The sequence below is a fragment of the Salmo trutta genome, chromosome 25 (assembly GCF_901001165.1).
Source record: "Salmo trutta chromosome 25, fSalTru1.1, whole genome shotgun sequence".
NCBI lineage: Eukaryota > Metazoa > Chordata > Actinopteri > Salmoniformes > Salmonidae > Salmo > Salmo trutta.
Genome location: NC_042981.1, coordinates 37,173,075 through 37,188,758, shown reverse-complemented (window position 1 = coordinate 37,188,758; position 15,684 = coordinate 37,173,075). Strand labels below are relative to the sequence as shown.

Below are 15,684 nucleotides of genomic sequence, written 5' to 3'. Positions count from 1 at the left end.
CTGAGTAAAGGGCCTGAATACTTATGTAAGTCTTTAATATATATTTTTTTATATTTATAAATCTGCTAAAAAAATCTACACACCAAAAGTCAAGGGGTCTGAATACCTTCTGAATGCACTGTGTAAGTATTGCATTTGCTACTCCTAACAATTAACCAGTCAACTAATTGTGGTCAGCCCTAAATGTAACACAATATGACCTTATTAATTCATCCACTTACCATACCTAGCACGTTAAAGTAAGGGCTTGGTCTAACGCAGAATTCTTTGTTTTTTACGCAGGAAAAAAGATACAACGCATAAGAAATATCTTGCTGCGTTTTGTAAGCGCAGATCTAAAATGCTTCTTATTGTAATTTCTGCTCAGCATTAGGGTTGCAAAGGGTCGGAAACTTCCCGGTAAATTTCCGGAAATTTTCCATGTGAAGTTTAAGCCCGGATATTTTGGAAATGTTGCTTAAATTCATCAAAAAAGTTAAGCTTATAACAGTAAACCTTTGTTTGTGGCATACACAAGGCAATTATAGGTCTTGTGGAATATTTTGGTTAAACTATCCCCAATTCAATGGAATTGCAACCCTCTGCATGCACAGTGTATTCTTCCATCACATGTACAGCTGATTCTCAAGATCTTGCAACTAATGAGATGCTATTGAGCCGACACTACTACACTGTCTGAGCCAAGGACTACATGCTTTCTGGTAAGTTTTGATTACAATACTGGGTGGGGTGAATATATTTTATATGATCAACATGATTTTTTTGTTAACTAGTAAATGGTAGCCAACAGCAAAGTGTGTTTAAATAATTTGTAACTTGTTAACAATTTATGCTAGTTAGTTTTTGGAACCATGTGGGTTTTAGCTTGCTTGAGCCTGTTAACTGAGTGTTAATTCACCTGTTTCCATACATGTTTCATTTGAACACTTATCTTACAAAGGAGTTGTTTAATCTAACTGCTTAACTATTTGTCTGTACATGGAATTGTATTACTTTTTTAAACTCTTTTTTTTCCCCCCTCATCTTTTCAGGAAAATGCCACGGGCACTATCTGATGTGTGAAGACAATGTAGAAGGAAAAGCTCTGTACATTTGCAAATACTGTGCCAAATCATATGTGAAGAATCCAACTTAGATGCAGAATCATCTGGCCAAGTGCATAAAGTTCCCTCAGCACTCACAACAAGCAACCTCTGACAAAAGTTCCTCTACTTCTAATTCAAGGTGACAATGATGAATTGGACACCTTATCGATAGCAACAGCTCATGGTCCTCCTGGAATCAGAAGTTTTTTTTGACTCAATGGAGGAACATAGTCAGAGAAATGCTGATTGCTCGAGCTGTGTATGCAGCTGGTTCACCTCTGATGCTCACAGGCAATGTCTATTGGAAGAGATTTCTGAATGTTCTTCGCCCAGTATACACCCCTCCAACCAGACATACTTTATCTACTAATTTGCTCGATGCAGAGTTCAACGGAGTTCAAGTGAAGGTTAAGCAAATCATAGAGAAAGCAGACTGTATTGCAATCATCTCTGATGGGTGGTCGAATGTTTGTGGGCAAGGAATAATTAACTACATCTCCACCCCTCAACCAGTATTCTACAAGAGCACAGACACAAGGGACAACAGACACACCGGTCTCTACATTGCAGATGAGCTGAAGGCGGTCATTGATGACCATGGACCACAGAAGGTATTTGCATTGGTGACAGACAATGCTGTGAACATGAAGGCTGCTTGGTCTACAGTGGAGGAGTCCTACCCTCACATCACACCCATTGGCTGTGCTGTTCATGCATTGAATCTGCTCCTCGATGACATCATGGCACTGAAAACAATGGATACACTCTACAAGAGAGCCAAGGAAACGGTTAGGTATGTGACGGGTCATCAAGTTATAGCATCAATCTACCTCACCAAGCAAAGTGAGAAGAATAAGAGCACCACATTGTAGCTTCCCAGCAACACCCATTGGGGTGGTGTTGTCATCTTGTTTGAGTCTCCTGGAGAGGAAGGAGTCTCTCCAAGAAATGGCCATATCACAGTCTGCTGTTATGGACAGCCCCATCAAGAGGATCCTCCTGGATGATGTATTTTGGGAGAGAGTTGTAAGCAGCCTGAAACTCCTGAAACCTATAGCAGTAGCCATTGCACGGATTGAGGGAGACAATGCCATCCTGTCTGATATTCAGACTTCTGCCCTGCCCACTTCACTGTTGCTCCAAGCAGAGGAAACTGCAGTGCTGAAATACATCAAAAAGCGTGAAGACTTCTGCCTGAAGCCCATACACACCGCAGCGTACATGTTGGACCCTAAGTACGCTGGCAAGAGCATCCTGTCTGGTGCAGAGATCAACAAGGCCTATGGTGTCATCACTACCGTGTCTCGCCACTTTGGCCTGGATGAGGGGTTCTTGGCAGTCTGGCGAAGTACACTTCCAAGCTAGGGCTTTGGGATGGAGATGCAATATGGCAGTCGTGCCAACATATCTCATCAGCCACCTGGTGGGAGGGACTTAGTGGGTCTGAGGCTCCTTCCCTGTTGCCTCCATCCTCCAAATCCCACCAACATCAGCTGCCTTAGAATGCAACTGGTCCTTGTTTAGGAACACGCACACCAAAGCACGGAACAGGCTGACCAATACAAGGGTTGAAAAATTGGTGGCCATCTGGGAAAATTAGGCTTTTTGAGCCTATGAGCCATCCTCAACAAGGTTGGAAAGGGACCGTGAAGATGAGGCCTCAGAGTCTGATTTTCAAGAGGTGGACATTGGGGAGGTCCAGGGAGAAGACATGGAAGCCTGAGAGGAAGACAACCAAAGCTTTAGTCTAGAAACTATCATTTTACACATGTATGTTCAAACTGTTTTTGGGAGACGCTAAGGATCACTTGGTATTCCCTTTCCACTGAATATTCCCCAAAATGTGCAACCCTTCTCAGCATCAAACACATTTTGTGCTTTAGTTGCTCTTCTCCACTCAGGATGCCCGTTTGTGAATTGTCATCTATCAAAAGACAGCGCTCTGACTGCTGTGTAGCTACTTTTCTCCAGTACTTTGTGTAGCCAGCCTACTTTTCTTGAAGCTATACATCAGGAAATGCCACATTCGTTCTATAATAAACATTAGAAATATGATGGCCGTGCATTGTTTTCTGCATCAAGACTGCTTTTTCATTTTAAGCTCATTTATGTGGTTGCCAGCCAAACAGTGTTGCCATCTGATAAAAATGTAAGCTGTTTTCTGCCAAATGTGTTGCGCTACTGTATTTTCTGTCAAGGATAGCTATAGTTGTACGTCCCTGATCACTCTATTAAAGCAAAAAAACACGACTTTCAATGTAAAAAGCTTCCCCTGTCAATACACAGCTGGACTCACCTGCTCCCGCTTTCTCCTTTTGTGGTATTTGCAAACAAACGCGTGACTGGCTCGACTGTTCTGGGGAACTACGTAAGCTCCATAATGTTAAATAATGTGACAGGTGAAATGAAGAACGCAATCTGCTTCATCTCCTAACATTGCACAAGTTGACTAAAGGTATTTACTTAAAGCAGCTACAAATATAAATATGTAGGTATTGTAAAACCATCCTGTGGCTATTTCCAAATACCCCTGTATACGGTATATCGCCGAAGCCTAGTGCTATTTGCAATGGTGCCTTGACCTTTGCATGACACATGGCATGTTATGAAATTCCGAGGCTAGTCAAGTAATTATTTGGTGAAAAGTTTCGACACTGTTTTGCTCTAGGCCAGACTCATACTTGAATAGATTTTGGTCAAACTTTGCACTACAGTGGCACAGAAAGCTGTGCTTGCTCTCTGACAATTGTTGAATAGTTACCCTTGAATGTACATCTATCTATACAATGCTCTCTACCATAGGTCCCCAAGATAACATTTTCTGTCATGGGGAATGAAGTGGGTAAACAGTTAACCATGGTGAAAAGTTAACACAGAGCAACATGCCATGTAGGAGCGTTTGAATCAGCCTCAAAGCTCAAACTTGTACATGATACTGGATGGCGATGGGCTACTAGATTCACATCTGTCAACATGTTACTCAGCACCAAGACAAGGACATGTGCACAGACACCCGTGCTGGCTGCAGCTGTTACTCCAGCAGGCCCAGAGCCCGAACCATTGACAACTGGGAACCATAACTCTGCTGAAAGACCTCTCTTGTCCCCCCTCCTCGAGTCCCCTTCAATAGCCCCAAAGATAAAACCTGGTGTAGGCTTACAGAGAATCAGTTTTCACTCTCTCATTGTCTTATTTGAGTTTAGTTGCTAAACCTTGGAGCGTGGTGCTACTGTAGAAAGCAACGAGAACCCTGTCGGTTTTGACGCCCGTATGTGCCACATCCACAAAGTTTGGACGAAACGAAGCTCTCTCTAAAGAATTGCAAAAGTAATGCAATGTTTCATGTTTTGTTTGTTTGTACGTAACACTGTCATGTTTTGTGTGCAGTGAGTGAACATGCGTGACCTGGCAGCCCAGGTCACCAGCAGCCTGCTGTGTTTCCCGAGGGTGACTGTAGACGCTCTGGGGGAGGATGAGATCACCCTGGACTCTGTGCTGCGTGGGAAGTTCACCATCGGTAAGTCGACGTGTGTCTGCACGGCGGCCATCGCTCACCATCTGACCATGCTGGAGAGGATGGAAGTATGGCATAGTCACGAATTAGGCCTGTACCGTCGGCACCCTCAATTCCCAAACTTCACAACAACCAAAAAGAAGTTTGGGTTTCCTGTCTACGCTTTAGCCATCTCCTTTTGCATTCCTGCATTCTTCAGTCTTCATATCATACAAATGAAACCAAGCATGCAGTATCATGTTATAAATGGAGGGGTTCTACAATAAACTGTCAACCAGTAGGCCCTGCCTGTCTGCTTCCTCCCAACCTCACTGACGTGCCCCACTCTCCCTGGGCGCAGGTCGCAGCGGGCTGGCCTGGCTGGCATGTGGGCCCCAACTGGAGGTGGTCCATGCGGTGACGGGCGAGCGTCTGTCCGCCTACTGCTTTAGTGGCGAGGGGGAGCACCCCCCAGGCGTGCTGGTGGCCAGGGACTTCTCCTGGCTGAAGAGGACGGGGCTGCTGGTGTGCCTGGAGGAGGCCCAGGGTAGCATGCTGTGTCTTTACGACCTGGGCATCTCCCGAGTGGTCAAGGCCGTGGTCGTACCGGGCAGGGTGAGTGCTCTTATCTTCCTGTCGCTCTTTCATTTTCTCTCTCACCCTCCACTCCTTTCACTTTCATCAACCGGTTGATTTGATTGATTGTGACGTCGACTGACTAACTGCTAATGTGTTGATTGGCAGATCACGGCCATCGAGCCCCTGGTGAGTTATGGCGGGGCCAGTGCCAGCACACAGCACCTCCACCAAAGCCTGCGCTGGTTCTTTGGCGTGGCAGCTGTGGTCACGGACCTGGGACACGTCCTCCTGGTGGACCTGTGTCTGGATGACCTGTCCTGCAGCCAGAGCGAGCTAGAGGCCTCAGGTCAGCCTTTGTGTGTTTAAGTGTGTGTGTGCTTCACTTTACATAGCCTAAACTGTACTGGCCAGCAGTCCCTCCTGAAGATTGTGTGAGAGTGTTCAATGTGTCTTCGGTTTTTTTTTTTCTCCATCTCTGACCTCCATCCTCTCCAGACCTGGAGGTAGTGACTAAGTCCCCGGCTGAGATCCCCCGGCTGCGCGAGCAGGAGACGCGCCAGGGGAGACACCTCTGTCTGCAGCTGAGCAGCCCCACGGGCACAGGGGCCACGGCCCTGCAGTACATCCCCCGCACCAATCAGCTGGCCGTGGGCTTCTCCGATGGATACCTGCAACTCTGGAACATGAAGACGCTAAAGAAGGAGTGAGTTGACGACCCAGTGATGACGCGATGGGAAAGCCACAGACGTAGCTGTGTGGGTTGGTCTGATGGCCTCCTCTGCTGTGTTCTCCCCCAGGTATCACTCCCAGCTGGAGGGCGGAAGGGTGCCAGTGTACGCCTTCACCTTCCAGGAGCCAGAGAACGACCCCCGTAACTGCTGCTACCTGTGGGCTGTCCAGTCTGCCCAGGACCAGTAAGTTCTCCTTCCCTCTGCCTGCCTGCCTGCCTGCCTGGGCTGCAAAGCTTGAGGCCTCTTGGAAGGGGTCGTAGTGTCTACTGCACACACCAGATCTGCGTGCAATGTGTATTTCAAAAAACGTTTGAGGTGTGCTTGTTTTCACTTGCCCGGCACAATGGAACTGGTGGAACAGTTTCAGCTCCAGCTCCAATCAGCTGGGCTAGACAATCTGGACCCTCTCTTCCTAAAATGATCCGCCGCAATTGTTGCAACCCCTGTTACTAGCCTGTTCAACCTTTTTCGTATCGTCTGAGATCCCCAAAGATTGGAAAGCAGCCGCGGTCATCCCCCTCTTCAAAGAGGGGGAGACACTCTAGACCCAAACTGTTACAGACCTATATCCATCCTGCCCTGCCTTTCTAAAGTCTTCGAAAGCCAAGTTAACAAACCGACCATTTCAAATCCCACCGTACCTTCTCCGCTATGCAATCTGGTTTCCGAGCTGGTCATGGGTGCACCTCAGCCACGCTCAAGGTCCTAAACGATATCATAACCGCCATCGACAAAAGACAATACAGTGCAGCCGTATTCATCAACCTAGCCAAGGCTTTCGACTCTGTCAATCACCACATTCTTATTGGCAGACTCAACAGCCTTGGTTTCTCAAATGACTGCCTCGCCTAGTTCACCAACTACTTCTCAGAGTTCAGTGTGTCAAATCGGAGGGCCTGTTGTCTGGACCTCTGGCAGTCTCTATGGGGGTGCGACAGGGCTCAATTCTCAGGCCGACTCTTTTCTCTGTATACATCAATGATGTCGCTCTTGCTGCTGGTGATTCTTTGATCCACCTCTACGCAGACGACACCATTCTGTATACTTCTGGCACTTCTTTGGACACCTTGTTAACTAACCTCCAGACGAGCTTCAATGCCATACAACTCTCCTTCCGTGGCCTCCAACTGCTCTTAAATGCAAGTAAAACTAAATGCATGCTCTTCAACTGATTGCTGCCTGCACCCTCCCGCCCGTCTAGCATCACTACTCTGGACATTTCTGACTTAGAATATGTGGACAACTACAAATACCTAGTTGTCTGGTTAGACTGTAAGCTCTCCTTCCAGACTCACATTAAGCATCTCCAATCCTAAATTAAATCTAGAATCGGCATCTATTTCGCAACAAAGCATCCTTCACTTATGCTGCCAAACATACGTTTTACGAGGGTACTATCCTACCGATCCTTGACTTCAGCGATGTCATTTACAAAATAGCCTCCAACACTCTACTCAGCAAATTGAATGCAGTATAACACGGTGCCATCCGTTTTGTCACCAAAGCCCCATATACTACCCACCACTGCGACCTGTATGCTCTTGTTGGCTGGCCCTCGCTTCATATTTGTCACCAAACCCACTGGCTCCAGGTCATCTATAAGTCTTTGATAGGTAAAGCCCCGCCTTATCTCAGCTCACTGGTCACCATAGCAGCACCCACTTGTAGCACGTGCTCCAGCAGGTATATTTCACTGGTCACCCCCAAAGCCAATTCCTCCTTTGGCCGCCTTTCCTTCCAGTTCTCTGCTGCCAATGACTGGAATGAATTGCAAAAATCACTGAAGCTGGAGACATATCTCCCTCACTAACTTTAAGCATCAGCTGTCAGAGCAGCTCACAGATCATTGCACCTGTAAATAGCACATCCAACTACCTCATCCCCATACTGTATTTATTTATCTTGCTCTTTTGCAACCCAGCATCTTGACTTGCACATTCATCTTCTGCACATCTATCCCTCCAGTGTTAATTGCTAATTTGTAATTACTTCGCCACTACGGCCTATTTATTGCCTTACCTCCCTAATCTTACCTCATTTGCGCACACTTTATATAGATTTTTTTCCTGTTGTTATTGACTGTACGTTTGTTTATTCCATGTGTAACTCTGTTGTTTGTGTCGCACTGCTTTGCTTTATCTTGGCCAGGTCGCAGTTGTAAATGAGAACTTGTTCTCAACTGGCCTACCTGGTTAAATAAAGGTTAAATAAAAAGGAAAGTGGGTTCCCAGCCCCTTCCCCTAAGCTCCATACCCCTTTGGTGTTCACATGTCTGAGAGGACTAGATCAGTTGAAGCAGTATGGTGGAAGCTCCACATTTCACAGCTTGTATGCAAATGTAGCCTCGGTCCGGTAAGTGCAGCCGTGGTACTCGGCGGTCACATCACACTGTTCAAATCAGGATTTGCCTTTATTTTTAATACCCATGCAGTATTAACCACCTCTTGCAAATACATGACTTGGTGTATTTGCTGCCTTTTAATACACCCTCTCTCTCAATTTGCTTTATTGGCATTACATAAAATGTACACTACCGTTCAAAAGGTTGGGGTCACTTAGAAATGTCCTTGTTTATGAAATAAAATCACATTTTTTGTCCATTTAAAATAACATCAAATTGATCAGAAATACATTGTTAATGTTGTAAGTGACTATTTTAGCTGGGAACGGCTGATATTTTAATGGAATATCTACATAGGTGTACAGAGGACCATTATGAGGCCCACTGTAGATATTCCAGAATAAAATCTGCTGTTTCCAGCAACAATATTTTACGAAATTAACAATGTCTACACTGTATTTCTGATCAATTTTATGTTATTTTAATGCACAAAAAAATGTGGTTCTCTTTCAAAAACAAGGACATTTCCAAGTGACCTCAAACTTTTGAACAGTAGTGTACATATTGCCAAAGCGTACTAATTTACAATATTAACATAATTATAATATTAATAATCATCAATCCACTGGCTTCCAGTTGAAGCTCGCATCCGCTACAAGTCCATGGTGCTTGCCTACGGAGCTGTGAGGGGAACGGCACCTCCGTACCTTCAGGCTCTGATCAGGCGCTACACCCAAACAAGGGCACTGCGTTCGTCCACCTCTGGCCTGCTCGCCTCCCTACCTCTGAGGAAGCACAGCTCCCGCTCAGCCCAGTCAAAACTGTTCGCTGCTCTGGCACCCCAATGGTGGAACAAGCTCCCTCACGACGCCAGGACAGCGGAGTCAAATCACCACCTTCCGGAGACACCTGAAACCCCACCTCTTTAAGGAATACCTGGGATAGGATAAAGTAATCCTTCTACCCCCCCCCCCCCCCCAAAAAAGATTTAGATGCACTATTGTAAAGTGGTTTTTCCACTGGATATCTTAAGGTGAATGCACCAATTTGTAAGTCGCTCTGGATAAGAGCGTCTGCTAAATGACTTAAATGTAAAATGTAAATAATCAAGGGTCAAAATAACAACTGTCCCTCATTTTTATGGTAGGCAGCAATGTAGTGCGCTGCCAACCCACAGCACTCTGCGTCCTCCCCCAACAGGACGGGTCGTCTATTCTCATCCGAGGTCTGAAACCGTGAATAAGAGTTTCAGATTTGGGGAAATTACAGTAATTGTTTTATTAATATTTTCATTTTGACATTTTGTTTCTCTCTAGTGAGGGGGACGGGGTCAGCCTCCACCTGCTCCAGCTGGCCTTCAGTGAGAGGAAGTGTCTGGCCTCAGGGAAGATATTCTATGAGGTAACTGTAATATCAACCGTCTTCTAGGTTTTTACTTAGCTGCGTTCTTAGGCTGAGTTTATTCAAGCAGCCCAAGTTTGTTATTTTGTCCAATTACAGGGAAGCGATCAGAACTGGGCTGCCTGTGTAAACACAGCCTTATTGTCTTCATCTATTCTGTGTAATTAGTAAATGGCCCATCTGTTCTGGTCTCTTTCGAGCCCCCAATGGTTACAGAATTGTTCACCTCAAGGATCTTATTCTTTCTAAATGAAATAAGGAGCTATTCCCGCGTCCAGCCGCGGATCGTGCCGGGTCCAACTTCTGTTCAATGCCCCCTTTGTTTGGGAAAGACTCAGTGTGGGCTGTCAACCGAATGCTTTGGGTCAAGTATTTGGACTGCTAACATGCTTTTAAAGCACAAAAGCTTGACGGTTTCAAAGTTTCTCAGTCCTAAAGATTTAATTTAGTCACCTGTTATTCCCAATCACAACCATACTTCTTTCTTACTTGGACATATTAAAATGTAGTGCTTTCACTGCTTTGAGACCTTTTAAACGTCCCGTCGTTACCTATCCCTCCCTCCCTCCTAGGGTCTGGAGTACTGTGAGGAGCGGTACAGTCAGGAGCTGAGCAGCACCGCCTTCCCCCGGAGGGCTCAGGCCACCAACACCCGCCTGCTCAGCTGCCAGACCATTGAGAAGTTCCGACACCACCCAGACCGAGACGAAAGTATGAATGAAGGTACCCCTGCCTTCGTTTTATCCCATCTCTTTCTGTTTAGTTTAGGATTAGATTGGTATCTTATTTACCAGAGAATACTCTTTCTCAGTAACCTACCTGGGTGGTATTAACTCACTAGACACCAAACGGGCCGAAACGGAGACCTGAGCTTGTCCGTTGCGGAACAATTTTCTACGGTGTGCACGAATTAATCTGACCCTAAGGGGAAAAAGGATGAATGTGGTTTTTGCTTTTTCATTGTGGTCTCTGCTGGTCCTAAGGCTTCCTTCTCTCCTCGTTAGTTGCATCTCCAGACACCAGCGTGTCCATCTTCAGCTGGCAGGTGAAGACCTATGGACAGGGCAACCCTTCCACCTACATCGGCGTCTTTGACATAAACCGTTGGTACCACGCACAGATGCCCGACTCTCTAAGGTAGCATTCTGCCATCTAAATATCCCATCAACAGTCCACATGTAAATGTGACCACGGTTGCCGCCTCAAATTTCGTGTTGTGCCCAACTGCCCATAATGCCAGGCGTTTATGAATCAAATTAGTTATTAGTTCTCACTCTTATGTTTCTTCATGTATTTTCACATATATTGTAGATTAGATTTTTACAAACAAGTCTACGTTCGATGTCAATGTGAAGTTATTTGCAAATCAGCAATGGTTTATTTTGTGTGTGTCAGAACGGGGGAGTCTCTGCGCAGCTGTCCCTACCTTGCCGTGTGGTCTTTGGACAATGTGGTGGAGATGACGTCGCCCTGCCCCCTGCTGGACATCCTGGTGCACGAGCGCAGCTTGAGCCGTGGCCTGCCCTACACCTGCCCCCCGCCAGAACAGTTCTTCAAACCCACCACATACAACTTCGGCAAGTTACACACATAAATACCCACACGCTGCAAGAGCCTTTAGACCAGGGGTAGGCAACTAGATTCAGGGCTGATTTTGTTGGAGCGGATCATCGGGGGGGCACGGAACATAATTATAATAATGTGAACACTGCAAATTGACTAAAACTACACCCAAAAAGAGTGCTTTAAAAAAATAATATTTCATACCTTGATTACATTTTTATATTGTGGTAATTCTTGTGAACAGATTTCTTAAATAATTGTTTGCTGGATTCCTGGTGGTTTTTATTTTTTTAACTGAAAATGAAAATCCCGCACTAAAGAACTTTTGGGGGGGGGCAAAATATATCGCTCGTTGGAAGGTTTTGGACCGCTTGTTGCCGACCCCTGCTTTAATAAACACCCTTACAGTAAAATGTTTTATGAAGGATAAGGCTTCAGTTATGAAGAGGACTATGTTCAGAGACATTTGTTGCACTGAGTAATTGGAAATGCATGTAGGTCTTTGGAGCCATTTGAGATCGGTTTTGTAAATGTCTAACTTGCTAATTCGTTTTTTTTCTCCCTTGGCACAGATGCAACCTGTTTGCTCAACACTGGCCTCGTGCACCTAACTTGCTCTGGCTATCAGAAAGAGGTGCGTTAACCCTAGTTGTCAGGTACAATGGATGTGTATCGCGTGTCACGACAAATTGGCTACACATCCTATTGTCATCCTCGTCCGTAGTCCGTACAGTATCATTTCATCTTAGCAAAAGACAGTTAATGTGATTCCTGTCTCAGACTCTGAGCTTCCTGAAGAAGGCTGCTTCCTGCTCCAGTGACGTCATCTCAAACGGCTACTCCCGCTGCCTGATGTCCGGCCTGCTCTCCTCTCGCCTGGCCGATGTGCAGCCCTCCAGCCTCTCTCAGGTACAGACACCGCCTCTTTTCACAGGTCGCTCCTGTTTGCTCGACCAACTTTCTAGCGTCTAAAAGTTTAGGAACTATGTAATTCTGCGTGAATGCATTACGAGGTCATGGATAAAGCTCTGCGGTGAAGGTCGTTTTGCAAATGGGCCAAACTCTCTCCCTCTCTCTGCTCAGGAGGAGCAGTTGGACGCCATCTTGTCCACGGCGGTAGAGACCAGCTCCCTGGGTCTGATCACTGGCTGTATCAAACAGTGGACCGCTGAAGGTGAGACACCACAACACACACCGACACACTGTTAGTTAGATCAACCCTGGCTGCGTCTCATTACTGCACGGTGGCCTCCTTTCCTCATCTCCTCTACTACATATACACGGATCGGTAAACACGGGACAGGTGGAAGCCGGCCCAGAATTTGCTCGCCAAGCCCAGTTCACTCACATCCGTGCAGATGTAGATGAGGGTTACTTAGTTAAGGTTATTGAGATGTACCCCTAGATTGGATTTCTCTAAAGTAACGTTGTTGGCCTTAACAGAGCAACCAGGCTCTGCGGTGAACCTACGCTACATTCTGGAGTGGGCCTGGGACAAGGTGGTTCACACCAAGGAAGAGCTGGATGGCATATGTGAGTTATTTTTTATTTTTCTTTCCCTGCTACAGTGATCAGTATGACACTGGTTGTCAACACAGCTCTTGTGGAACTGGTTTACATTAGATTATTTAATACTCTCAGCTGCGTATTTGCTTGGTAACTGTAGCAGCTTGTGGCTGTGTTTTTAGATACTTACAAAAAAAAAGAATTCTAGAAGCATTTATGGATTTCCAATCTTTTCTTGGCGCAACAGATTTGGGATGTGTTTTCTGACTTCCGTCTTTCCTAACTGCGTGTCTCTGCCCAGGTGCTCCCCTGTTTGACAGCTCGTCTAACTTCACGGACCCCCAGACCCTCCAGCTGCTGCAGCACAGCCAGAGACTACTGGGGAACCTGAGCACCATCTTCCACTGTCTGCTGAGCGAGGCACAGGAACTCACTCAGAGAGGTAAAGCCCGAGGGGCACTGTTGTAGGGGGCAAATGAAATTCAATGGGAAGCTGGGCGGGTGCGTCGACGCGCTGGCCGTTGACCAAGCGGAGCAGCAACATTTCGAGAGGGAGAGACTGGGGCACACAAGTGCATGTGTCGGTGGCCTCCACTCCTCAACACATTCACACGTCATGAGGTGTCAGAGTTGGGCATCATAGGGATTTTCTGTGTACAGGTTTGCTGGGACTCCTCAATAAGAACCTGGTGTCCAGCCTCATCTCCCAGTACGCACGGGTGGTCCTATGGTTCTGTCGGACCGGTCTCCTGCCTGAGGGCTCCGGTAAGACCGTGTGCTGTAGCAATTCAAACATCTGTCGTGTTGAGGTCAGACCATATTCCAGGGAACCCTTTTTGGAGACTAGTCTTCAGACCACTTTCATCATGTACACCAAAAGTAGTCGCCTTCATAGGTTAAAGGGCACCGTTTCAGATGCAGCCCTAGAGATGTCCACTGGTAACAGTGGTAATTGTCGTCTCCCCCCCCCCCCCCCCATCCAGATGAGGACGCTGTGCAGATTTCCAGGCCGCTCTACAGCTACTCAGTTATCCAGAACTACTACACCGTCCGCAGAGAGGAGCTGCAGCAACTGGCCAAGTGAGTGCTGTTCACATCAGGCCCGTTTACCTGCAAAGAGCTGGTTCAGAACTAACAGTAAAACACCTCGACCCAAGACTGGAAAAGTTTCACTTCAGTTATTTTGTTATGTACAGTAATATTGGATATGAAAATAATTCTGTCTGTGATATTAGTGTGAACAGTCTTTGTGTTCTAAGCAATGCTGCGAATTAGACTGTTCTGGAAAATTCTTCCGAATTAACCACCTGCATCTGCTCAGGGGGAAGTGGTGTGCAGATTGCCTGATGATTGACGGCTTGGTCGCCCAATGCGGGGCTCGTTTGGTTGACCTGTGGAAACGGGATGAAGGTGGGACGGGACAGTATCCGCCCCCTACGCTACACGTAAGCATTTGGTACCTACACATACTCACTCACTCACTCACAGCCCAAAAATGATCACAATCCCACCTTGAGCCGACGCTTTGACTGATGCCATGGAATTTACATTCCGATGTTGAAATGTGACCACCAAAGCTAAAACAAACGCAGGTTTTGTTGATGTTCATCTTCTCTCTGCTGTCCACAGGGCCTGCTTGATATTTACCTCCTGGAAAACATTGATGAAACTGCTAAGCACGCCATCGTATCCTGATCTACTCTGTTTCCCACCGTCCATCTTATTTGACCACATATTCATATCCGGGTGTTGGTTTGATTTGTCCAGTCCTTACACTCCTAACCCACATTCTAGCACCTAGAATGTCCAGGTGCTAGAATCACCACACATGCACGCACGCACACACCAAATAGTGAGACACAACATCCCCCCCTTCTGTGTATTTGAGCCTTAACCCCTCCCCCAGGTGATCTACCTGCTTCTGGATGTGATGTACTTCTCTAACAAGAGCGGGGCGTCTGTGGAGTCCTTCCCCAATGCCTTTGCAATCCCCATCGGCCTGGTCAAGCTGGTGCAGGGCCTCTGGCTGCTGGACCACCACGACCACCAGGTACACACACACACACACACACACAACAATTGATGAGCATTGTCATACACTCCCATGTGGAATTTGTCATGTACACAGAGTAAACCAAACATTAGGAACACCTTCTGAATATTGAGTTGGACCCTCCTCCCTCCTTTTCACCCTTAGAACAGCCTCAATTCGTCGGGACAAGATGTCGAAAGCGTTCCACAGGGATGCTGGCTTATGTTGACTCCATTGCCTCCCACAGTTGTGTCAAGTTGGCTGGATGTCCTTTGGGTGGTGGACCATTCTTGATACACACGGGGAAACTGTTGAGCATGGAAAACCTAGCAGCGTTGCAGGACTTAAAACAAACCGGTGTGCCTGGCACCTACTTACCCGTCTTCTGTCTTGCCCATTCATCCTCTGAATGGCACACATACACAATCCATCTCTCAAGGCTTAACCTCACTAGGGTATGTGGGACGCTAGCGTCCCACCCGCGGGACACTCGCCAACAGCCAGTGAAATAGCAGGGCGCCAAATTCAAAACAACAAAAATCTCATAATTCAAATTTCTCAAACATACAACTATTATACACCATTTTAAAGACACTTCTCATTAATCTAACCACAGTGTCCGATTTCAAAAAGGCTTTATGGCGAAAGCATAGCATTAGATTGTTAGGACAGCACCTAAACAAGAAAAACCACACAGCCATTTTCCAAGCAAGGAGAGGCGTCACAAAAAACAGAAATACAGCTAAAATTAAGCACCAACCTTTGATAATCTTCATCAGATGGCACTCATAGGACTTCATGTTACACAATACATGTGTTTTGCTCGATAATGTTCATATTTATATCCAAAAACCCCATTTTACATTGGCGTGTGATGTTCAGAAATGTTTTGCCTCCCAAAACCTCCGGTGAATGAGCACATCAATTTACAGAAATACTCATAAACGTTGATT

General features: G+C 46.3%; 1 protein-coding gene across 3 annotated transcripts in view; it reads left to right on the top strand.

Moving 5' to 3' along the window:
• LOC115162511 (protein ELYS-like) overlaps positions 1–15,684 on the top strand; it is a 36,585-nt gene that overhangs the window by 2,304 nt on the left and 18,597 nt on the right. The window contains exons 2-21 of one of the 3 annotated variants that reach the window (XM_029713873.1): positions 95–122; positions 4,473–4,602; positions 4,940–5,193; positions 5,323–5,503; positions 5,653–5,860; positions 5,955–6,071; positions 9,546–9,630; positions 10,203–10,353; positions 10,635–10,767; positions 11,026–11,207; positions 11,766–11,827; positions 11,974–12,102; positions 12,277–12,367; positions 12,637–12,726; positions 13,001–13,141; positions 13,360–13,464; positions 13,683–13,779; positions 14,021–14,144; positions 14,329–14,385; positions 14,606–14,749. In XM_029713873.1, coding sequence (XP_029569733.1) covers positions 4,482–4,602; positions 4,940–5,193; positions 5,323–5,503; positions 5,653–5,860; positions 5,955–6,071; positions 9,546–9,630; positions 10,203–10,353; positions 10,635–10,767; positions 11,026–11,207; positions 11,766–11,827; positions 11,974–12,102; positions 12,277–12,367; positions 12,637–12,726; positions 13,001–13,141; positions 13,360–13,464; positions 13,683–13,779; positions 14,021–14,144; positions 14,329–14,385; positions 14,606–14,749 — 2,472 coding nt within the window. In that variant the 5' untranslated portion in view covers positions 95–122; positions 4,473–4,481. The remainder of the gene's footprint in view (positions 1–94; positions 123–4,472; positions 4,603–4,939; positions 5,194–5,322; positions 5,504–5,652; positions 5,861–5,954; positions 6,072–9,545; positions 9,631–10,202; positions 10,354–10,634; positions 10,768–11,025; positions 11,208–11,765; positions 11,828–11,973; positions 12,103–12,276; positions 12,368–12,636; positions 12,727–13,000; positions 13,142–13,359; positions 13,465–13,682; positions 13,780–14,020; positions 14,145–14,328; positions 14,386–14,605; positions 14,750–15,684) is intronic. The other 2 variants (XM_029713874.1, XM_029713872.1) reach the window with 2 other exon arrangements.